Here is a 20,598-nt window from a genome sequence, read left to right on the forward strand (position 1 = left end):
GGGAATCGCAGCAAATCAAACCAAACTTCTTTGTATTGAATTGGAAGCGTGCATGTAAGATCCTTGGAGTATGAGAATGTTTTTTTTTTAAAGTCAGTTGCCATTGTTGGGACTTTGCTCTGGTATGTAACTTGAGTGTAGTGTAGTGCTGATCGTAGGATCCAGAATCTTTCTGCTAAGCAAGGGTTCCCCAGCACCCGGTCCATGGGTTGGTACCAGACTGTGGAAGCAAAGCCCCACCCGCACAATGTAGACAGCACACAAAACCACGCCGCCAGTCCGCAAAAGAAGCTCTCTCCACAGAACCGGTCCCTGGTACCCCAAAGATTGAGGGCCACTGATCTAAGCCATCACACAAAATGTTTAAACTAACAAATTGTTTTCCCAGTCTGCAATCTGGAAGCCCACCCTAGGTGTTAAAAAAAAAGCACCACCTATATCTGCCTTTTAACATTTGATGCTTGATAGGGGTCTTAACTGTAATTCCTGATATCTAGGTTGAAGAAATCTTCTGTATGAAACACAGCTTGAGAACTCTGAAAACTTCATTAATCCAGCTACTCTTCAAGGCAATCACTTGGTCATAAAAGCTGACTTCATAAAAGCAGGGCTTCAGCTAATTTTTTTTACATAAGAAATGAACTTACTTTCACATCATCTATATTAAAATCTACACCATAAAAAAATAAATTCTGGATCCTATACAGATTGTGGAAATAAAATACATTTGCACATATTTGGGAGTCCTTTTGCATCAATTACCCAAGTGAACAAGCAATTGGAAGAGGATCGTCTATAATCCTGGAGTTCCATCTTTTGATTACTATGAATATGACCCAAGTATCACTATCCTTTCTTCACATTTTGATTCTTATTACCCAGTTTAGTTCTAGCTATAAATGCACTATTTTCTCCTTGCAAAAATAAAAAAAACCAGAACTCTAAGAAGCTGAGTTGATGCCCCAAATTAAAATAGTTCCTTGCACACCATCATGGACAGAATTTTTTTTTTTAGGCCACAGAAAATCAAACCTGGTTCGACATCTTGAGAAAATGTCATTGCTGCACATTTACAGTAAAAAAATCTATCACAGCCTTTCCCAACCCGAGCTATAATGCCAATTATCCACAAATAAGATGCCTACTTTGAAGGGCACCAAGCTCAATAAGGCTTATAATTTCAAGAAGAAAGACAAGGTGGTAATGTTGGGGCTGGGCTTTTGCTTTACAACAAAGAAATGGTCTCAGGGCAAGGAATACAGGTTGTGTTATATAACAATCTGTCTAGATTATAAGAAGATCTATTACATTTTCTATTAATTCTATTTGAACATCTCTCGCTGAGCTGTACTAATCTTTGAAGGGCACATGGTGAAAACAAAGCATTATGAGAAAATGGCTCTAGCATAATTAAAAGACAAGTATTGCTTTTGTAAAAAGGTAAAGGTTCCCCCGCACATGCGTGTTAGTCGTTTCCGACTCTAGGGGCCAGTGCTCATCTCCGTTTCAAAGCCGAAGAGCCAGCGCTTGTCCGAGGACGTCTCCGTGGTCATGTGGCCGGCATGATTAGACGCCAAAGGTGCACGGAATGCTGTTACCTTCCCACTGTAGTGGTCCCTATTTTTCTACTTGCATTTTTACGTGCTTTCGAACTGCTAGGTGGGCAGAAGCTGGGACGAGTAACAGGCGCTCACTCTGTTACATGGCACTCGGGATTCAACCCACCAAACTGCCAACCTTCTGATCGACAAGCTCAGTGTCCTAACCCACTAAAAAGCAACTAGCATTGCCTGGCATAAGTCTTCCATGTCTGGTATTCACTTGCCATTTTTGTAATGGGTAATAGACAGAACTTGAGAGACCACTGAATGGGGCACTGTACATCTGCAGCAGTCAGAAAGTGAAAAGGTTATTTTTTGGCAAGAATTCTTAGACATTTGGATATTTTTCTCTTCTAGCAGATTGATTAGGTTCATACAAGATGCTTAACCTGGCTCTTGAATTAACCCATTATCTGGGTTTACACAATGCACTGGAACTTAAGACTAATCAAATGAGTCAGATCCACACAACACGTAAGCCACTCCCAAAGAGCAACGAACATTAAGTGTGCTATAGCTTGAGCGTTCATTGTCCTGATAAATGTATTAGGTCAACGTGGCTACCATAATTAATTGCAAGAGATCCTTGGTCAGGATTATGTCAATAAAAAGGGTGGAACTGCATTAGGTGTCATCTACCGATTCCCTCCAGCAAAGGACTCTCTAACTTCTTCTACCACCACTTCCCATGACCCAACGTGAACAGCATTAAAGTCTTAGCAGCGGTCTCTTCTTGAAGTACCGAAGAATATACTTTTGAGATATTCTTTGCCGAATATGAGGAAAGAGTGTTTCACCAGGGTTGCCCCTCACAAAGAAGAAAGAGGCTGTGTGCAATAGATTGACCGGATTACTGGCAATGAAGAGTCCCAGATGGGAGGCCTGCATCAATCCCTTTGTATAGTCATGGCCAGCCCTTAAGAGTCAGCCATAATAAAAGTTCACCTAAGCTGCAGGCCAACCCACTGAAATCATACCCAGCCCTGTTATACACACTCCATGTCACTACAAATTTAGGTTGACAATTTTCCCATTTATCAAAGTTGTAATTTCAAAAAAAAAAAGGCAAAATACTCCACAGCAGCTTCCCCAAGAGGAGATGTCCATCATTTTAAAAGATTTCAACCCTCTGCCAATACAGACTGGTCGTTTTCTCTAAAAAATACATTGCTTTTGCTTCACGACAAAGAAATGGCCTCAGGGCAAGGAATACAAGTGTTATGTAACAATAAATCTGTCTAGATGACTAGAAGATCTATTATCTTTTCTATTTAAAAGAGAATGAGGGAGGAAGGAAAAGGAGATAGAGAAAAGAAAAAAAGACATCCAACTGGGGCCACCACAATATTAGTGGTTTAGTATTGTCCAGGAAGTCAGCTCTAGTAAGGCTCAGCACCTTTTTTAAAGTAATCAGTTCCGTTCTACTGTGACTTTCTACGTAGAACACAAATTGGTATTGTGGAACTGCCACCTTGCCTATCCCACTGCAGGTAGACTGGATTTTTTTCTAATTAAGCCATATCAACAGGTAAATCTCTGCAGATACTGAACCGAAAGTTCATCGGTCATCTGGCTCGTTATGACACTAAGCTAAATGGTGGTCTGGTTCCATGCTTTGGCCCTTAGTGAGCTTTCAATGCTGGGAAACACGTTTTCTTTCCTTCCGGGAAGATCTTGGCTAAGTAGTGTGGGTTCTCCGATGTCGAACCAGGTGCGAATTCTGACCAAACTTCTTCCCGCAGTCAGGACACTTGTACGGTCTCTCTCCTGTGTGGGTGATCTGGTGTCGGATGAGATCAGAACTCCAGCGAAACTTCTTCCCACATTGGCTGCACCCGTACGGACGGTCTCTGGCATGGGACACTCGATGCCTGGTCAGCTCTGAACTCTGGTAAAAACTTCGGCTGCACTGAGCACATCGGAAAGGTCTCTCTGAGGCATGGGTCCTCTGATGACGAGTCAGCTGGGAAGTATGACCAAAACGTTTGCCACACTGAGGGCACTGGTGGGGCTTCTCCCCAGTATGGATCCTTAGGTGAGTGAGCAGATGTGAGTTACGGCTAAATGTTTTCCCGCATTCTGAACACTGGTGAAGGGACTTTCCTGCTGGGTGAGAGCCTCCAAGAGAGTTGAGATGTGCAACTGGATTCTCTCTGGTGTCTCCACATCTCACATCACGTTGTTGACTCATCCGTTCACCACAATTCTCACCCAACATTTTCTCACGGGAATTCCCAGGGAGCAATCCCATTTCCATCATGCCTCCAGGCAAAGAGTGGTTCTCTCGGATACCATTGGCCAGTAGAGAGCCTGTCAAGAAAGAAAAAGAAAACTCTTTCATAATGGGCAGATGAGTCTAACAACATGCAGTTACCGTGTTTCCCTGAAAGTAAGCCCTAGTTTGGGGGCAAGGCACACACTTAAAAAGCAAGCTAGGATGGGGTGTGTGGGTGTGGAGCTGCCCCATGCGCCCCACACCCACTTACTTTGCAGCCAGGTCTCTCCTTGCTGGCCTACCTCTTCTGCTGTGTCTTCTGCAGCCAGGCCTTTCCAGAAGGCCACTGCGGCCGAGAACCGAGCTATGGATTCAATCCATAGCTCAGCACTCAGCTGTATAGGCCTTCCAGAAAAGCCTGACTTTATCAAAGATCTTGGACATTTTTCTCCTTTACAATATCAAACCATTGGATGTTGCCTACTATCCTTCTCAGTCTAACAAAGTCTTCTCTCATGAAGTCTAATATTGAGGTATGGCTGAAGTTTCTCATCAATACATTATCTGAAATTCCAGGACAGCATGATCACTGCCTCCCAGTGTCCCAGTTACTTTTTCTTCCTCAGCCATTTCCTCTCTTTGGTGGCCACTTTTGACATTCATCCATAACAACTTATTTAATTCTGTAATATCTCTGGTTTCCTATCACTGAGATTCGGGACTTCAAAGCGCCAAATATTGTCTTTGAAAATGGTAGGCTTATGTTTAAGATCTTACTTGGTAAACTGACTAACTTTGTTCTTCCACGTTAGGTTGAACTGAATTTGTTCTGTGATTAGCTCCTGGTCACATCTTTGTTCTTCTAACTGAGCTCTTCCATCTCTTTATATAAAAATATACAGTCAATTTAATTTCTGTATGTTCCATCTGGTAATGTCTGTATACATAGGCACAGTTTTGGTTGTCTGTCAGACTAATAGCTGATCAAAAATAAGTTGGCATAGGATAAAGCCATGGTGGCGCAGTGGTTAGAATGCAGTACTGCAGGCTACTTCTGCTGACTGCCGGCTGTCTGCAGTTTGTCAGTTCAATTCTCACCAGCTCAAGGTTGACTCAGCCTTCCATCCTTCTGAGGTTGGTAAAATGATTGTTGGGGGCAATATGCTGACTCTGTAAACCGCTTAGAGAAGGCTGTAAAGCACTGTGAAGCGGTATATGAGTCTAAGTGCTATTGCTATAAAGGCCTATAATTATTGGCCATACAAGAGCAATTATTGTTGGGTTTGGAAAAGCAAGAGTAGAGGATAAATACACAAAAAGAGGAACCATGAGCAGCTAACGATAGGCAGAAATAGTTGAAGTTTGATAGAATGAAAAGAAGAGCTGACTCATTTATGATCCATTTTGCTCAGTTCTTCATTTCTCAGATTTTAAACTTGTTCTATTCCATGTCCACTGTAATTAGTAAGCTTTGATTCCAAAGAGCAGATTTAGGTGAAACAACTGCATTCCACTTTGCCTATAGATTCAGGAATTGGAATCAGATAAATTTACATTACACTGTTAATGAACATCTGTGGAGATTCTCAATCATCCAGACCATAGTTGTCTCAAAGGTGCTTTTTGAAAAGACAACTAGACTTTGTTTTTCCTCGAAGACATTTTGCTTCTCATCCAAGAAGCTTCATTGGTTCTGGCAGGATGGTGGGGGCGATGGAAGGATTAGATCTGACAGGATGGGATGGTGGTGGAAGGATTATATTTCTTTGCAGTCCTCTGGTCATTAGCACTCTCTCTGAGAGCTTTTGAGGCCACCTGGGGGTTTATCTGTGCTCTCGGGGTCACCTGTATCAGAGGGCAAATGGGGGTGCAATCTTTTGGGAACTGCTGAAAGGACTGTGTTGCAGACAGAGGATAGGTGGTGTCATATTCCTCCCCTTTGTTGAGAGAAAGCTGCTCAATGTTAACATAAATAACCTCTTTTTACCCCTCTTTCAAACCAATGTGTCCTCTGTATCCAGAAGGTTCACAGTCTGGACTTTTGCCCCCACCATTTTGCCAGAATCGATTAAGCTTCTTGTATGAGAAGCAAAATGTCTTCTTCTTCTTCCTCCTCAAGGAAAAAAAAATAGTCCAGTTGCCTTTTGAAAAAGCACCTTTGAGACTGTTAATGAACATTTCTCTACTGTCCCTAGTTCAGATTAAAAAAAAAAAGGCTGAGGCAGATAATTGCAGGAGCAACAGTTGGGCCAAATAAAAAGTTCTGGAAATGGGAATCACTGGAGTTTAACCCATGATATCTGGAAGCAGCCAGATCAGGCTGCATTAATGGAACGTCCTTCATCTATCTCAGGGGTGTCAAACTCAATTTCATTGAGGGCCACATCAGCATTGCGGTTGCCCTCAAGGGGCCGGGTGGGTATGGCCAGGGTGGGTGTGGCCTACTGGGTGGGTGCGGCTAGAGTGTGTATGGCCTACTGGGTGGGCATGGCCAGCTCTACATCGTTTGCATCAAGGGTACCTATGGGGGCCTGGCCAGGAGTGGGACAGATCTGAAGGAGAAGGAGGGTCAGAAGGAGGGTCTGTGGGCCAGGGCCAAGGCAGTGGAGGCCGTTCCCTCACTGTTTCCAGAATGGCTTCGCGGGCCACATGAAACCACTTCGCCGGCCGAATCCGGCCCCCAGGCCTTGTGTTTGACATGTCTGATCTATCTAATCCAGATATGTCAAACACAAGGCCCGGGGGCCAGATCCGACCCGCGAAGTGGTTTCATGTGGCCTGCGAAGCCATCCTGGAAACAGTGAGGGAATGGCCCCCACTGCCTTGGCCCTGACCCAGAGACCCTCAGATCTGTCCCACTCCTGCCCAGGCCCCCATAGGCACCCTTGATGCGAACTATGTAGAGCTGGCCATGCCCACCCAGTAGGCCATACGCACTCTAGCCACGCCCACCCAGTAGGCCACGCCCACCCAGGCCATACCCACCCGGCCCCGTGAGGCCAACTGCAATGCTGATGCGGCCCTCAATGAAACTGAGTTTGACACCCCTGATTAATCCTACAATCGCTTTAGTTAAGCTGAACAATATATTACTGTTCTAAGTTCTATTTCAAATCTCTTATCGTCTGTGCTCAGTCCATGGAGCTCCTGTGAAAAGCGTAATCAATATATATTCTCCATTTATTTGGAAAAAGAAAGTTCAACTCATCTGAAATGCATCAGACGGAGGAAGACAGACTTCAACTGTAAGATGCCTTTTTTTCTCACTGAACTCTCAAATGCTATACACACAAATGAGATCCAATGAGATAGGATTTAGATACAAAATCATTTAATTTTTGTAGTGGTATAGCAATTGAAGGCACTGGGCTAGAAACTGGAGACTGCAAGTTCTAGTCCTGCCTTAGGCTGTCTGGGCCCATCTTTCTCTCTTAGCCTAGAAAGCAGGCAATGGCAAACTGCTTCTAAAAAAATCTTGACAAGAAAACTGTAGGGACTCATCTAGACATTTGCCAGAAGTCATGACTGACTCAAAGGGACAAAAAGAAAAGGTGCTACATTACTGTAGCACGACGATAGGGAATGGCAGCAGATGTGTGCATGGAGGGCCGTATCGACATCTGGGATCGCGCCCCCGCTGCTTGCGAGCGGTGACGCGCTCCGACCCTCCAATTAGCACCCTTTTGCCTGGGGGTGAGAGTGATCAGGCCCCTGAGCTCAGGCTGGTTTACCTTAATGCCAGGTCCGTTGTTAATAAGGCTCCCCTCGTTCGAGACTTGATCGAGGAGGAACGCGCGGATCTGGCATGCATTACGGAAACCTGGTTGGGCTCAGAGGGAGGGGTCCCTCTGATTGAGATATGCCCCCCAGGTTTCCGTGTGCTACACCAGCCACGGGCTCAGGGTAGGGGCGGTGGGGTGGCGGTGGTTATCAGGGAGACTTTATGTCCGCGGGAGACCACCATTGTCCAGATTGGTGGGAGTGAGTCCCTCTCCTCCTGAGATGTGGTTCTCGGGTTCAGATGAGCTTGTTGCTTACATACCTGGCGCCCAGCTGTGTGGCAACAGCTCTGCCCGAGCTACTCGACACCCTCTCAGGGTTGGCGGTGGAGTTCCCCAGGCTCATAGTGCTGGGTGACTTCAACCTGCCTTCCCTGGGAGGGTCATCGGAGCTAGCCTGGGAGTTCATGGCCTCCATGACGGCCATGGACCTGACTCAGGTAATTCAAGGCCCGACTCATGTGGGGGATCACACTCTCGACCTGGTGTTCCTGTCTGGACTGTGGTTGGATGATTTGGGAATGGGTTTACCGGTTGTTACTCCCCTGTCATGGTCCGACCATCATCTCCTGCGGCTGGTCTTCCGTTATGCCACCCCCCGCTGCTGGGCGGCGGAACCAACTAGATGGTTCCGCCCCAGGCGCCTAATGGACCCTGAACGGTTCCAGATGGCGCTTGGGTCTATACCTATCGCCCTCACTCACAGCCCAGCTGATTTCTTGGTGGATGCCTGGGAAAGGGGGGCCACTGAGGCACTCAACTGTGTTGTACCCTTGTGACCTCTGACCCAGCGCAGATCCCGTTGGGCTCCATGGTTTTCTGTGGAGCTCCGGGAGATGAAACGTTGGAGACGGGGTCTAGAGAGCGGTTGGAGGTCCAGCTGTTCCAAATCTGACCGATTGCAGTTAAGAACCTTTATAAGGTCTTATCTTGCTGCGATGAGGACGGTGAGGGCTAACTACTTCACCGCCCTCATCGCGTCCGCAGATAATCGCCCGGCCGCCTTGTTTAGGGTGACTCGCTCCCTTCTTAACCAGGAGGTGAGGGAGGATCACTTGCAGGGACGGGCCGAGGAGTTTAGTCATCATCTGACGGACAAAATCGCTCAGATCCTGGCCGGTTTGGACTCTGACTGGGTGGAGTCTGACGTGGAGGAATCGGATGGTCTTGAGCATGTTATCTGGACTGAGTTCGATCCTGTTTCCCCTGATGATGTGGACAGGATCATGGGGAGGCTGAGCTCCACCACTTGTTTGTTGGATTCGTGCCCTTCCTGGCTGGTTTATGTGGCTTGGGAGGGGACATGAGGCTGGTTCCAGGCAGTAATAACTGCTTCTTTGAAGAAGGGTATCTTCCCCGCTGCCTTGAAGGAGGCGGTGGTGAGACCCCCTCCTCAAAAAGCCTGCCCTGGACCCGGCTGTTTTAAATAACTATTGTCCAGTCTCCAACCTTCGCTTTCTGGCGAAGGTTGTTGAGAGCGTGGTGGCACATCAGCTTCCTCTGTTCCTGGAGGAAACTGATTATCTGGACTCGTACCAATCGGGTTTCAGGCCCGGGCACAGCACGGAGACGGCATTGGTCGCGCTGGTGAATGATCTCTGGCGGGCTCGGGACAGGGGTTGCTCCTCTGTCCTAGTCCTATTAGATCTCTCAGCAGCTTTCGATACCATTGACCATGGTATCCTACTGCGGCGTCTCAGGGGGCTGGGAGTGGGAGGCACCGTTTTACGGTGGTTCTCCTCCTATCTCCTGGGCCGCTTGCAGTCGGTGTTGACGGGAGGGCAGAGATCCACCCCAAGGCCTCTCGTTTGTGGAGTCCCTCAGGGGTCGGTTCTCTCGCCCCTCCTGTTCAACATCTATATGAAGCCGCTGGGCGAGGTCATTCTTGGTTTCGGGGTGGGGTATCATCAGTACGCTGATGATACCCAACTTTTTTTCTCCACCCCGAACCAACCCAGCGATGCCCTCGCCGTGATGTCCCGTTGCCTGAAGGCGGTCCAGGTCTGGATGGGGAGAAACAGGCTTCGTCTCTATCCTGCCAAGACTGAGTGGCTTTGCGTATCGGCATCTCGGGCTAACCAAACTATTCCACCTTTAACGATGGGAGGTGAGGTGTTACCCCCCGTTGATAGGGCTCGCAACTTGGGCGTCCTCCTGGACTCACAGCTCAATTTTGAAGATCATATAGGAGCCGTGACCAGGGGGGCCTTTGCCCAGGTTCGCCTGGTGCGCCAGTTGCGACCCTACCTGGACCGAGATGCCCTACGCACAGTCACTCATGCGCTCGTGACCTCCCGTTTAGACTACTGCAACGCTCTCTACATGGGGCTGCCTTTGAGGACCACTCAGAGGCTTCAACTGGTGCAGAATGCGGCCACGCGAGTTGTGATGGGGGTTTCTCAATACTCCCATGTAACACCTCTACTCCGTGAGCTGCATTGGCTTCCGGTTGCCCTCCAGGTGAGATTTAAGGTGCTGGTGATGACCTATAAAGCCCTAAATGGCTTGGGTCCGGGATATTTGAGAGAACACCTGCTGCCAGCATCAAGTTCCCTTCGTCCAGTGCACCCAGTGGAACCAGCTGCCCGTGGAGCTCAGGACTGCCCCTGACCTGTGTTCATTCCGCCGGGACCTGAAGACTTGGCTCTTTGAGCTCTCTGGCCCAGGCTGAGAATTTTAACTGGGGTTCTATTTTCAGGGATAATTTAATCTTTTTAATTGTCTTTTAACTTTTGTATTTTGTATTGGTGTGATTTTAAAATGCCCTGTAAACCTCCCTGAGACCTTCGGGAAAGGGCGGTATATAAATCTAACAAAATAAAAAAATAAAAAAATAAATACTGGAAGAAATTGAATTTTAACATTTATTTTCTTTTTCCATCTTCAGCTCTTATTCTGTTCAAACATCTTGGTAGGGTATATCTTGTTTAGCTGCTCTAATGAATGAAGTAAAAGTCCTCAGATAGATAAGAGATAGATAAGTTAGATTATATTCTCTCTTCTGCCTACATCAAACTGCTGTCCGCTAAAAATGTGGAAGGAATTTCTGGGAACTGGAGAAACTCAAATATTTTTTTTTTATCATAGGTAAAGGTAAAGGTTCCCCCGCACATGCGTGCTAGTTGTTTCTGACTCTAGGGGCCGGTGCTCATCTCCGTTTCAAAGCCGAAGAGCCAGCGCTTGTCCGAGGATGTCTCCGTGGTCATGTGGCCGGCATGACTAGACGCCAAAGGTGCACGGAACGCTGTTACCTTCCCACCGTAGTGATCCCTATTTTTCTACTTGCATTTTTACGTGCTTTCGAACTGCTAGGTTGGCAGAAGTTTTTTTTCATAGTTACTGTTAAATAACATGGTTTGCCCAGAGCTACCAAATCTTTACTGCAAACATCTGGATGCCCACTAAATGGAAGCAAACCGTTAGAATTCTTAAATGAATATTCATCTCCTCTCATAGCCAATCATTCCATAGATTTATTTTTTAAAAAACTGAATTTCTTATCTCAACTATCTTTTCAGATATTGCTGAACTACAAATTCTTGTTCTAGCTCCACTGGCTGGAGATAATGGGAATGGTACAGTTCCTCATCTGTTACAGACAAAACTTCCCTAAAGACTTTATCACTGATTTATTTTTCCTGTAGCAACTGATTCCCTTTAGCAGGAAAAATTCCCAGAACATCCTGCTTTTCTCTTCCTTCTTACCTGTTTCCTGAAGGCCTTGTGGTTCCTGTTTTGGGATGCAGGGCATCTTGAGAGCAGGGCCTGGGATAGGCTGGTTTAGCGTTATATCAGATGAGGAAAGGCACTCGGGATGGGGCAGCAGTGAGGCTGAGGGATCCCACGCTGCTCCAGGTAAAATCATCTCCTGTGGGCTTACCTGTTCAACCTTGACCCGCACTGTAACCTAGCAACAAGGACAACAGTGGGTCACTAAGAAATGAGGGAAATCTACCCATTCCACTTATTTGTTTTAAGCCTTAAATCTAAAGGAGAACTGATTAGCCATTTAAGCGTCCATGGTGGTTGTTTTGCAACTCCCATTCCAAAAAACTTTTCAAAAGGATACAGATCTATCTGATAACAAGTCCATCTTATCTAGCACCCTACTCATTGGAGTAACCAAAAGCCTGGAGTCTTCTGAAGGTTTTGAATTTCAGCACTCATCAGTTTTTAACCAACATGGCTAATAACCAACATGGCTAATTAAGCTGACTTTGTAATAATGCCGCTTGGGGTGTGTGTGAAAGCCCTAATAAGCAGGCATATACATAGAATGAAGGCTACTGCTAAGCTTGTAAGCCGCCCTGTGTCTTCGGAGAAGGGCGGGATATAAATGAAATAAAAATAAAATAAAAATAAAATAAAATAAATAACAAGAGACTGTAAGTGCTGCCGTCCAAGGCATTTGGAGATGCTGCTTTTGGCTTGTTTCACCAGAATCCCCCTGCAAGCTTGCATACGAGGAAGCCCTTAACAATTGATGATCAGCCATTTCCAACCTGAATAAATCAGGAAGAAAGGTGGTTGGCTAAATGCAGGTTCATTTCCCAATGAGAAAACCTGTCACATGACCCAGTCTTTTCCGCCCTCTTTGTATATAAAACAGAAAAAAGTTTAAAGCCTATTTAAAAAATAATCCATAAACAAATCCGACACGTTAAGAAAAAGACAATTCTGTTGAAATCCTGTGCCAACTCACAAGAACTTTTTACCCATGTATTATCTTTCCTCTATCCACGACTGAGCTTTTTCCTGCCAATTTTGCATCATCTACATTGCAAGTTGCATTTGGGCAAAGCCTTGGCTTTTTTTATATCCATGAAACACCGATGCAATCATTAAAACACTGATACAATTCTCCTTTGCCTTGTGGGTGGTTGAAGGGGGGGGGGAGGCGGAATGAGAAAAACATGTTGGCGTGCTAAGGATGTTAAGTTTTCATCACAACGTATCTCCTAGAAATCAAGAGGATTAAAAATTCCCTTACCTGCTGCTCCCACATCCCTGCCTCTCGCCGTCCCATCTGGTATCCTTCCACCAAGGCTACCGCTTGGGCGCACGTCTCAGGGCCTCGCTCCCACACCCAGCTCTGGATCTCTTGGGGCAAGATGGTCAGGAACTGCTCCAGGATCAGCAGTTCCAGAATCTGCTCCTTGGTGCGGCTCTCAGGCTTCAGCCAACGCCGGCAAAGCTCCCGGAGCCTCCGACAAGCCTCCCGGGGGCCTTCAGAGTCCTGGTAACGGAACTGCCGGAAACGCTGCCGCTGCATTTCCACATTGGCACCTGCCTCCCCTCGCAGGCCAGAAGATTTGGACTTCCTATGCTCATTCCTGCCACCTCTGGCATCCAAGCCATTATGGGGTGGCTGGGCTTTTCCGAGAGCTGGCATAAGGCGGCTCATCCACTCTCCTCTCGGCCACTGGCACGATTCGGCCGCGCGCTCAAAGGATGACAGGTAGGCTTCAATGTCATCCACGGGTGCAAGCTCAGGTAGTTGAAGGTTGCTCCAGCCAGGGGCCGGGGGTGGGACAGGCACGGGGGCTGGCATGACATCAGCAGGTGTCCTCAGGCTTTGCACCATCTCCTGGCACTGAACCTCCCAAAGCTGCGGGATTGGGTCGCTTCTCACTTGGGGAGGAGTTGCCCACCTCAACAGATCACTAATGGTGCCTGCCTGGACAACAAGAGGAGTCTTCCCCGGAGCATCCCATTCCCAACCAGCTTCAGGACACGGAGGTCCAGGCTCTTCTATTTTCACCCTGGGCGCCATTGTTTCTTCTAATGGGTACAAAAAGTGGAGGCCCAGTGCTGGAGGAGGTACTTCCTGTGTGGCAGCCATCTTTTCCTCCCCCAAGAAAGGAAGCTCTAAGTCCTCCAAGCTTCCTGCAGACAAAAGTAGAACTACCCAGCGGGAGGAGACTGGGCCAAGTGAAAGAGAGCTTCAAGGCAACGTGCAGTCCCAGGGAGCCAGATAGGTATAAGATACCCAACCGGAAAGGATGGACAATCTTTAAAGGTATCCTATTGCCGGTGATGCGATGATTAAGTAAAAGGGCACCTCCCTGATATAGAAAGGAAAAACACCATTAAGAATTACGCTCAGAAGAAGCAGGCCCATTCTTAGATATTGCTTTCGTAACCATTGTTTGCCTACTACTAAGACTGGTTTCACACCTAGGCAGTGGCAGTTTGGTGCTAATATGCGGAGGGTCAAATGATCACATATGGTTATTTTCCCTGGCAGCCTCAATCAAAGGCCTGGATAGTAATACAAAATGGCCTAGTTTTGTACAAAATGGCAACCTCCAGATGTCCTGGTTTACAACTCAAATGGGCCATGATGGATGGGGACCATGGGAATTATAGTCTATAAGGCATCAAATAGGGAACCCTGAATTACAATATATCTGCTGCACAGGAGGGAATTTAAGAATGTTCGGTTCTGTCTTCAAAAAGTCCCATCATTTCTGGAATTTAGCTTACAATAATATCCAATTAGATATCAGGAAATCATCAGCCGCGAAGGAAGAAGTGCATTTCCCCTTCTGTTTTCAGGAGCATATAAATGATTTACTGCTTTGGAAGATTGTATTTCAATACAGAAATCACAACTATTAAGTGGGACCTTTGAGAAGACACAATAGGATAGAGAGCTATTATTCAGGATGCCAGCCCTCTGATTCATTCCTACCCCCTTTGGGAATACTTTGATTCCCTGGACTGAATGTTTTGTGCGGCCCTCCCATTTTCCCCCACACCTTTGTGGGCTTTTCTGTGAAGAAAAAAGAAAATACAGAAAGAAAAAAAATAAGCAAATTAGAACAAAAAGGTGGCATCTGAATGCCCCATGAAATTCTATGAATGAGAGAGGGCTGTTTTGCAATAAATACATCGCCAAGAAGCAGTTTTAACCACAGATAGTCCTTGACTTATGACCATAATTGTTCCTGGCCATTACAGTTGTAAAATGGGTCATCAGTGACCAACCTGATTTTACAATCTTTTTTTGCGGCGGTCATAAAACCCATTGTTTGTAGTGGGCTGTTTTCTGCTGGAAAGGAAGTAAACTGCCAGTTTCCTGCAAAAACATGGTAAATCATGGTTATATGACTGAAGTACTCTGCAAATGATCATAAATGTGGGCCAGTTGCTGAGTGATCAAAATGCAGTCATGTGACAGGGGAATGTGGCTGTCCATCACATTCTTTGGGTTGTATCTAGCTTTTTTTTGGGAGGGGGGGTGTCCCATGTAATTTCAAATAATCACTACACGACCAGTCATAAATTGAGGACTACTGTACCTGCATCAAAGGTCTTCCAAGTCATCCTAATAACTTCATCTGTTCCTTCTACGTATTATATGTAGTCTTCCTAAGTCTGCTTGTGCTACCATTTTTCAATCGTTGATGCTTTTTCCTACGTAAGATTTCCTACATCAGCATTCATAGCTAAGTATCAGAAACAGGGAATAAAAATAATCTCCTCCTTCAGGAATATGTCTAATCTCTGCTTAATGTCATCTCACTTATGTGGCAGGCTACAACTTGTTTAAATTTCTTCAGCTTTAAAGGCAGAGGCTCCCAGCTTAGTTCTGCATCTGGTATCCCTTCTATCACATCCTGCAGTGAATCTCAGAAGAGAATTACTTACGCTGATTATTACTGGAACTACAATTTAACACCCACTGATTTGGGAGTAAGTCTTACTGCATGATTTAGGGCAATATTTCTCAATCTTGGCAGCTTAACAATATGTGGACATCAACTGCAAGAATTCCCTGGTCAGTCATACCACCCAACCACATTGTGGCTGGGGAATTCTGGGAGATGAAGTCCATACATCTTCAAGTTACTAAGGTTGGGAAACACAATTTAGAGCTTTTAGCCCTCTCTAATTCATAGGGTTGACACGGAAAAAAACAGATGGATGCTATCTTAAATTCATCAGTGAAAAATGGGTTATAAATCTTATCAATACACCTGATAATTTCTAATAAGAATGAAACAAGTCATGGAACGCCTGCTTATGATCAATGTAACTGTAGAATATACTATGGTTTGATCATTTATGAAATCATTAGGCATCTCCTAAAATTCAGACATTGCCTTGTATAAAGTTAGTTTAGCATGTTATTCTAACCAAGACCAGCAGTGATGTAGCTTCTTCCTCCTGGAAAAAGATAATCCTCAGCATCTTCCTTTAAAAAATTAAGTAGATCGTCTGAAGGATGTCTCTCACTAGGATCCAGTGAGGCTGCCCCCCCCCCCCCATAATGTGACCTGATATAAAGCAGCCTTCCAACATTCATTTCTTTGGAGAAGGGCTGCAATCCAGTAATGGTACAGCAGGGTTCCTGTTTCAATCCTTAGCAATCCTATGAAAGACAGCATGCGGGGAAATTCTTCTTTAGGTAGCAAAGAGCTTTTCCCACGTTTCATTCTAATCAGGATTATAGTCTTAAGAACTTGATTTGACTTTTAAGTGGAAGCTCTTTCTCCCTCCCCGGGAAGTAAAAGTGTACAAAACCATACAAATAATTTCCAAAGGTCTCGGAGAAGGATCTACCAAAATGAAACAGGACTGAGAATTTTACACTTGGAATGAGGAATCATTTTCTTACTGCTGTTAAGAAATTTGGAACCTGAAATTCTTCAGCCATCTACAGGATGCAAAGTAGCTACCAACAAATATAACCCTCTCCCTCGTGCTCAGTCCTGGCACAGAACGGACTGGAAGAGGCAGGCAAATTATTTGATAAGTCATTTTCTGTATTATTGCTTCTGGTATTTATTTATCTATTTATTTTATCGGCAAGATTGTAGCATCATGGTCTGCTCTACAGCAGTGTTTCTCAACTTTGGCCACTTGAAGTTGTGTGGACTTCAACTCCCAGAATTTCCCAGCTAGCAGATTCAAATTCTAGAACCTGTAGTCCACACATCTCCAAGTGGGCAAAGTTAAGAAACACTGCCCTACAGGGTTACAATAAATCAAAATTCACAGTTTTGGACTTAAAGGACAATAGCATGTAAATCGAGATTTTAGTAAACCACACTGGCTATATTTGCATAGCACACCCTTTGGGGATTCATACAATGCATTGAACCATCAGCTTGGTTGGGTTGGGTTGGGCTTACATAACAAACTATACATCCAAACCCCAGAATATAACTAGCTAAAGTTGATATAATGTACAAAAGCATCCATTATATCTATAATTGACTTCACTAAACATATCACGTGAATTTAGCCATTGCAGTTAGGCTACTCAACTGTTCAATAGGGTAAAATGATGGTTAAGATAAAGCAGAGCTGCTTTTTGCAAAATGGGTGGCTGTACATTTTTGATACTGAGTAAATGTAAAATCATGCCCTTTTCAGTTAATGTGCGTCAGTTACAGTCTGATATGTCATCTGAATCTGTAGTCTCCAGTAACTACCATTGTTTCCACCTGCCATAGAAACAGGCTGATGGAATGACTGCAAAGCAGAGTTGTTCTGACAGCAGCATCTTTACTTCTCCGGCTTCTTTTCAATCTCTGTGAACATGCAGGGAATTAATTGGGCTCAGGAGAGAGGTGGGCGAAGATCCAGCCATCCCCCACTCTGTGCCTCCAACTCCAAAGCCATCAGGCATTTTTATTCTATTTTTTAAAAAAAACTCAAGGAAAATGCATGTGTGGCTTATATATCTGGTGTGAGATTGTTTGCTGCAGGAGTGGTTAATTTGATTACCTTTGCATCAATCAGGATCTTAGTTCCCCAATCATGCTTCAGGGTGACTTAGCACATCATACAGGAATAGACTTATCTAGTATACTGTAAGGAAGACTAGAAAGGAGATCTTTATTTCATACCTTGCTTGTATTCTTTTAGATCAAGTAAAATATGGAAAAACTTTACTACCTTTTTTCAGCACCTAATAATATACTGATTTAAGCTATCTGTTCCCAATCTGATGTCTGCCCAGGTGTTAAAACAATTCCTAGAATCCAAAGCCAGCAGAGCCATTGCTGAAAGGATTTATTTAAGCATATGGCTTTCATTGTTCCTGTGATTTATATACATTGGCCACACATAAAGATTTGGCAAGTTAATCCCACACTAAATGCCAGACTTTTTCTCTGGGCAACTCAAATTGAACATGGAGCATCTTGGATTTATCCCATCTTTAGGCCCAATCCCCATACAGTAAATATAGTGTTCTATAAAAAATCTTCCCTGCATCTAGTGGCAATAATTATGAACTTTAAAGTACCTGATTGGATCTGCTCTGAATCATCTGCCAATCTATTTCATTAGATATAACACAAGATCTCCCTTTACGGGACTAAGAGGAGAAAATAGCAGTGTTGTACTAAATTCAGAGCGCCGAGAATGGCATAGAGAACTCTGTGGCTAAACTACTCTTTTCTGATTCATACATATAATTTTAACCTAAACTCAAGGACGGATGGTCTACCTGGAACTGCAACTCTTTTGTTCTTGGGCTGCTGAAGTTAAACAAATCTACAGGAATTCCCCACCACCACCACCACACACACAGACACACACCTAAAGCAAGATTTGCATGGTAACCTTCCCTAACCTGGATGATACGTTTCAACTACAACTCCCATTCTGACTGGGGATCCTGGGAAATGAAATCCCCCTAATAGGGATGTGTGGTCTCTTTAAGAATGTAGCCATGGAGCTCTTTTGATTACAGGGATAGAGCCCTTCTGTGTATGAACTGAGCAAACTGGGGCCATCACGTTAATTTTTTTTTTTAAAAAAATCAGGGCTTTTTTTTCCTCATAGAACGCTCAGAACGGAGTTCCGGCACCTTTTTTTTAGATGGAACCTTGGTAGGGTAGGCAAGGCGGGTTGTATGACATGTGTGAGTTCCGGCACTTTTTTCTTTTTACAAAAAAAAAGCACTGAAAAAAATAATAATATTTTTAACACACATAAAAGACCACTGGGGTTGAGTTACCTCTTCCAACACTTCCTGTCCTGGAGAAATCCAGAATCCCGCCCCTGGATGGGACTAAAACAAACAAAGAAACAAAAAAAGTGACCGAGATGCCCTTGTGTCAGTCAAGTAGATCCCACTTCCGTCTTCCTTAAGGCAGATCCTGGGCGGCTGCTGCTATATTATTATTATTATTATTATTATTATTATTATTATTATTATTATTATTATTATTATTATTTATATATTATTATTTATATATTATTATTATTATTTATATATTATTATTATTTATATTATATTATATTATATTATATTATTATTATATTATATTATATTATTATTATTATTATTATTATTATTATTATTATTATTATTATTATTATTATTATTATTATTCACCCCCATCCATCTCTCCTGTTTACCCCCTTTTCGCGTGTAGCAGCTAGCTGCTTGGCGAAACCGAAGGAGGCACATTCAGAAGATTGGAGTTTGAGCCTCTTCTTCCTCTTTTTTTCTCTCCTCCGGAGAAAGCGGGGCTTGCAGGAGAAGAGGCGCGTTTCCAAGAAAGCCCCTCTTTTGCCTTCGGAGAAGAAGCCACCCCGCAGCCCCTCTGCATGGCGCACGAGAGGCGCCCATTCATCTCTTCCCTCGGAGGAGCCCAGGTATTCCGCTCCTGGCGCCAATCCAGCCTCCTTCCTTCCTTCCTCTCCGCCTCTTTTCTAACGGACCCGGCAAGACTAAAGCCCCGTTTCTCGGGGAGAACCGCGGGCTCCTCGCCGCCGCCGCCGCCGCCCTCCTTCCTCCCTCCCTCCCCGAAGAACTGCAGAAGTTCTGGTCCCGAGTTTCGAGTCCCGTCCCTGGCGGAACCGCCGGGAGCCCGGGCTCTCCCCACCCCCCCAAACGGACCCGCGCCAGTCCGGAGAACCGCCGGGTCCCGGCGCGAAGCTTCCCAGCCCGACGGTTCCTCTCAGCCTCTGCCGCCCGCCCGCCCGAGCCCGGGAGTCCCGGCTCCAACTCTTCTCCGCTCCCCCTTTGTTTCCTGCGCCCGCCCGCCCGCCCGCCTGCCTTGGCGCGCCCCGGGCCCGGATGCTCTACCTGGGCCGGGGCGCCTCCAGCGCGGCTCTCTTTTAGGGCTCTTGTGGCGGAGGCGGCGGCGGCGGCAGAAGCAGCGGCAGAGGCAACGATAGCAGCGGCGGCGGCGGTGGCGGCTCCGCCTTGAGTTCCGCGGCACCCATCATACCCCGGCCAGGCTCGGCCCGGCCCAACCCGTCGCCTGCTGAGCCTCGCAAGCCCTCCTCGCCTTGCCCTGCCCTGGAGGTGGCCACCAGGTTGGTTCCCGGGCTGCGCCGGGAGAGGCTGGGGTTAGTCCCCCCTCCACAGGGCAGGCAGTGGCTGCCATCCCTGTCAGTCAGCGCCGAAAGGAAGGGGAAGCCGGCTTGGGACAGCCCCTCGCCCAAAGGGGGAGGGGGAGGCTGGGCAGGGTTGCCTTGCCACGATTGCTCCATGGAGGAGTCGCCGAGCTCGGCCCCCCCTCCCCCGGCTGGACGGTTCCCTCCGCCCGCTGGGATGGCGCGCATCTGGGCCGCTGTTCTTTCCTTGCCTCCCTCCCCCCACCCCGGGTCCCTTTTTTTCTCTTTCTCAGAGGGGCTGGAAGGTATCGAATTAGCAGCATGCTTGGGGGTTGGGTTTTGTTTATTTTGTGTTTTTTTAAAAAAAATTTGGGGGTGCATGGCTTCTGAGTATGTGCAGAGCGCTCTTCCTCCGGAGAAAGGAATGACCATCTCTTAAGGCAGCGTTTCCCAACCTTAGGAATTTGAAGATGCGTGGACTTCAACTCCCAGAATTCCCCAGCCAGCTATGCTGGCTGGGGAATTCTGGGAGTTGAAGTCCACGCATCTTCAAGTTCCTAAGGTTGGGAAACGCTGTCTTAAGGGAAGGCTGAGAGGTAGAAAGATGATGGAAAGGCGAGTTTCTGGGCATGGCCCGATAGAAAGCAGGAGGTGAAGACGAATTTTGGAAAAATGGTGGCATCCGCCTGGAAAA

General features: G+C 46.0%; 1 protein-coding gene across 3 annotated transcripts; it reads right to left on the bottom strand.

Annotated features, from left to right (window-relative positions):
* Positions 1-2,627: 2,627 nt before the first annotated feature.
* Positions 2,628-19,913, bottom strand: LOC310648982 (uncharacterized protein). Of its 3 annotated transcripts, XM_083377200.1 has the most exons (5): positions 19,651-19,913; positions 18,574-18,627; positions 12,586-13,660; positions 11,301-11,502; positions 2,628-3,911 (listed from the first exon to the last, which is right to left on the bottom strand). In XM_083377200.1, exons 3-5 carry the CDS (start codon positions 13,435-13,437, stop codon positions 3,280-3,282), a joined length of 1,686 nt encoding a protein of 561 aa, XP_083233326.1. In that variant the 5' UTR covers positions 13,438-13,660; positions 18,574-18,627; positions 19,651-19,913; the 3' UTR covers positions 2,628-3,279. The 3 variants fall into 3 exon arrangements, with proteins under 3 accessions (XP_083233326.1, XP_083233327.1, XP_083233328.1); XM_083377201.1 differs by lacking the exon at positions 18,574-18,627; XM_083377202.1 differs by lacking the exons at positions 18,574-18,627; positions 19,651-19,913 and adding an exon at positions 14,900-15,042.
* Between the last annotated feature and the right edge of the window lie 685 nt (positions 19,914-20,598).

Source organism: Vipera ursinii (genome assembly GCF_947247035.1).
Source record: "Vipera ursinii genome assembly, chromosome: Z".
NCBI classification, from domain to species: Eukaryota; Metazoa; Chordata; class Lepidosauria; order Squamata; family Viperidae; genus Vipera; species Vipera ursinii.

Bases quoted from the DNA above. Each gene is read 5' to 3' on its own strand.
- LOC310648982 (XM_083377201.1), bottom strand. From the start codon at position 13,437: ATGGCTGCCACACAGGAAGTACCTCCTCCAGCACTGGGCCTCCACTTT. The intron at 11,503-12,585 runs GTAAGGGAATTT...CCTTGTTGCTAG, and splicing joins CAGGGATGTGGGAGCAGCAG to GTTACAGTGCGGGTCAAGGT. The intron at 3,912-11,300 runs GTAAGAAGGAAG...CTTTCTTGACAG, and splicing joins ACAAGGCCTTCAGGAAACAG to GCTCTCTACTGGCCAATGGT.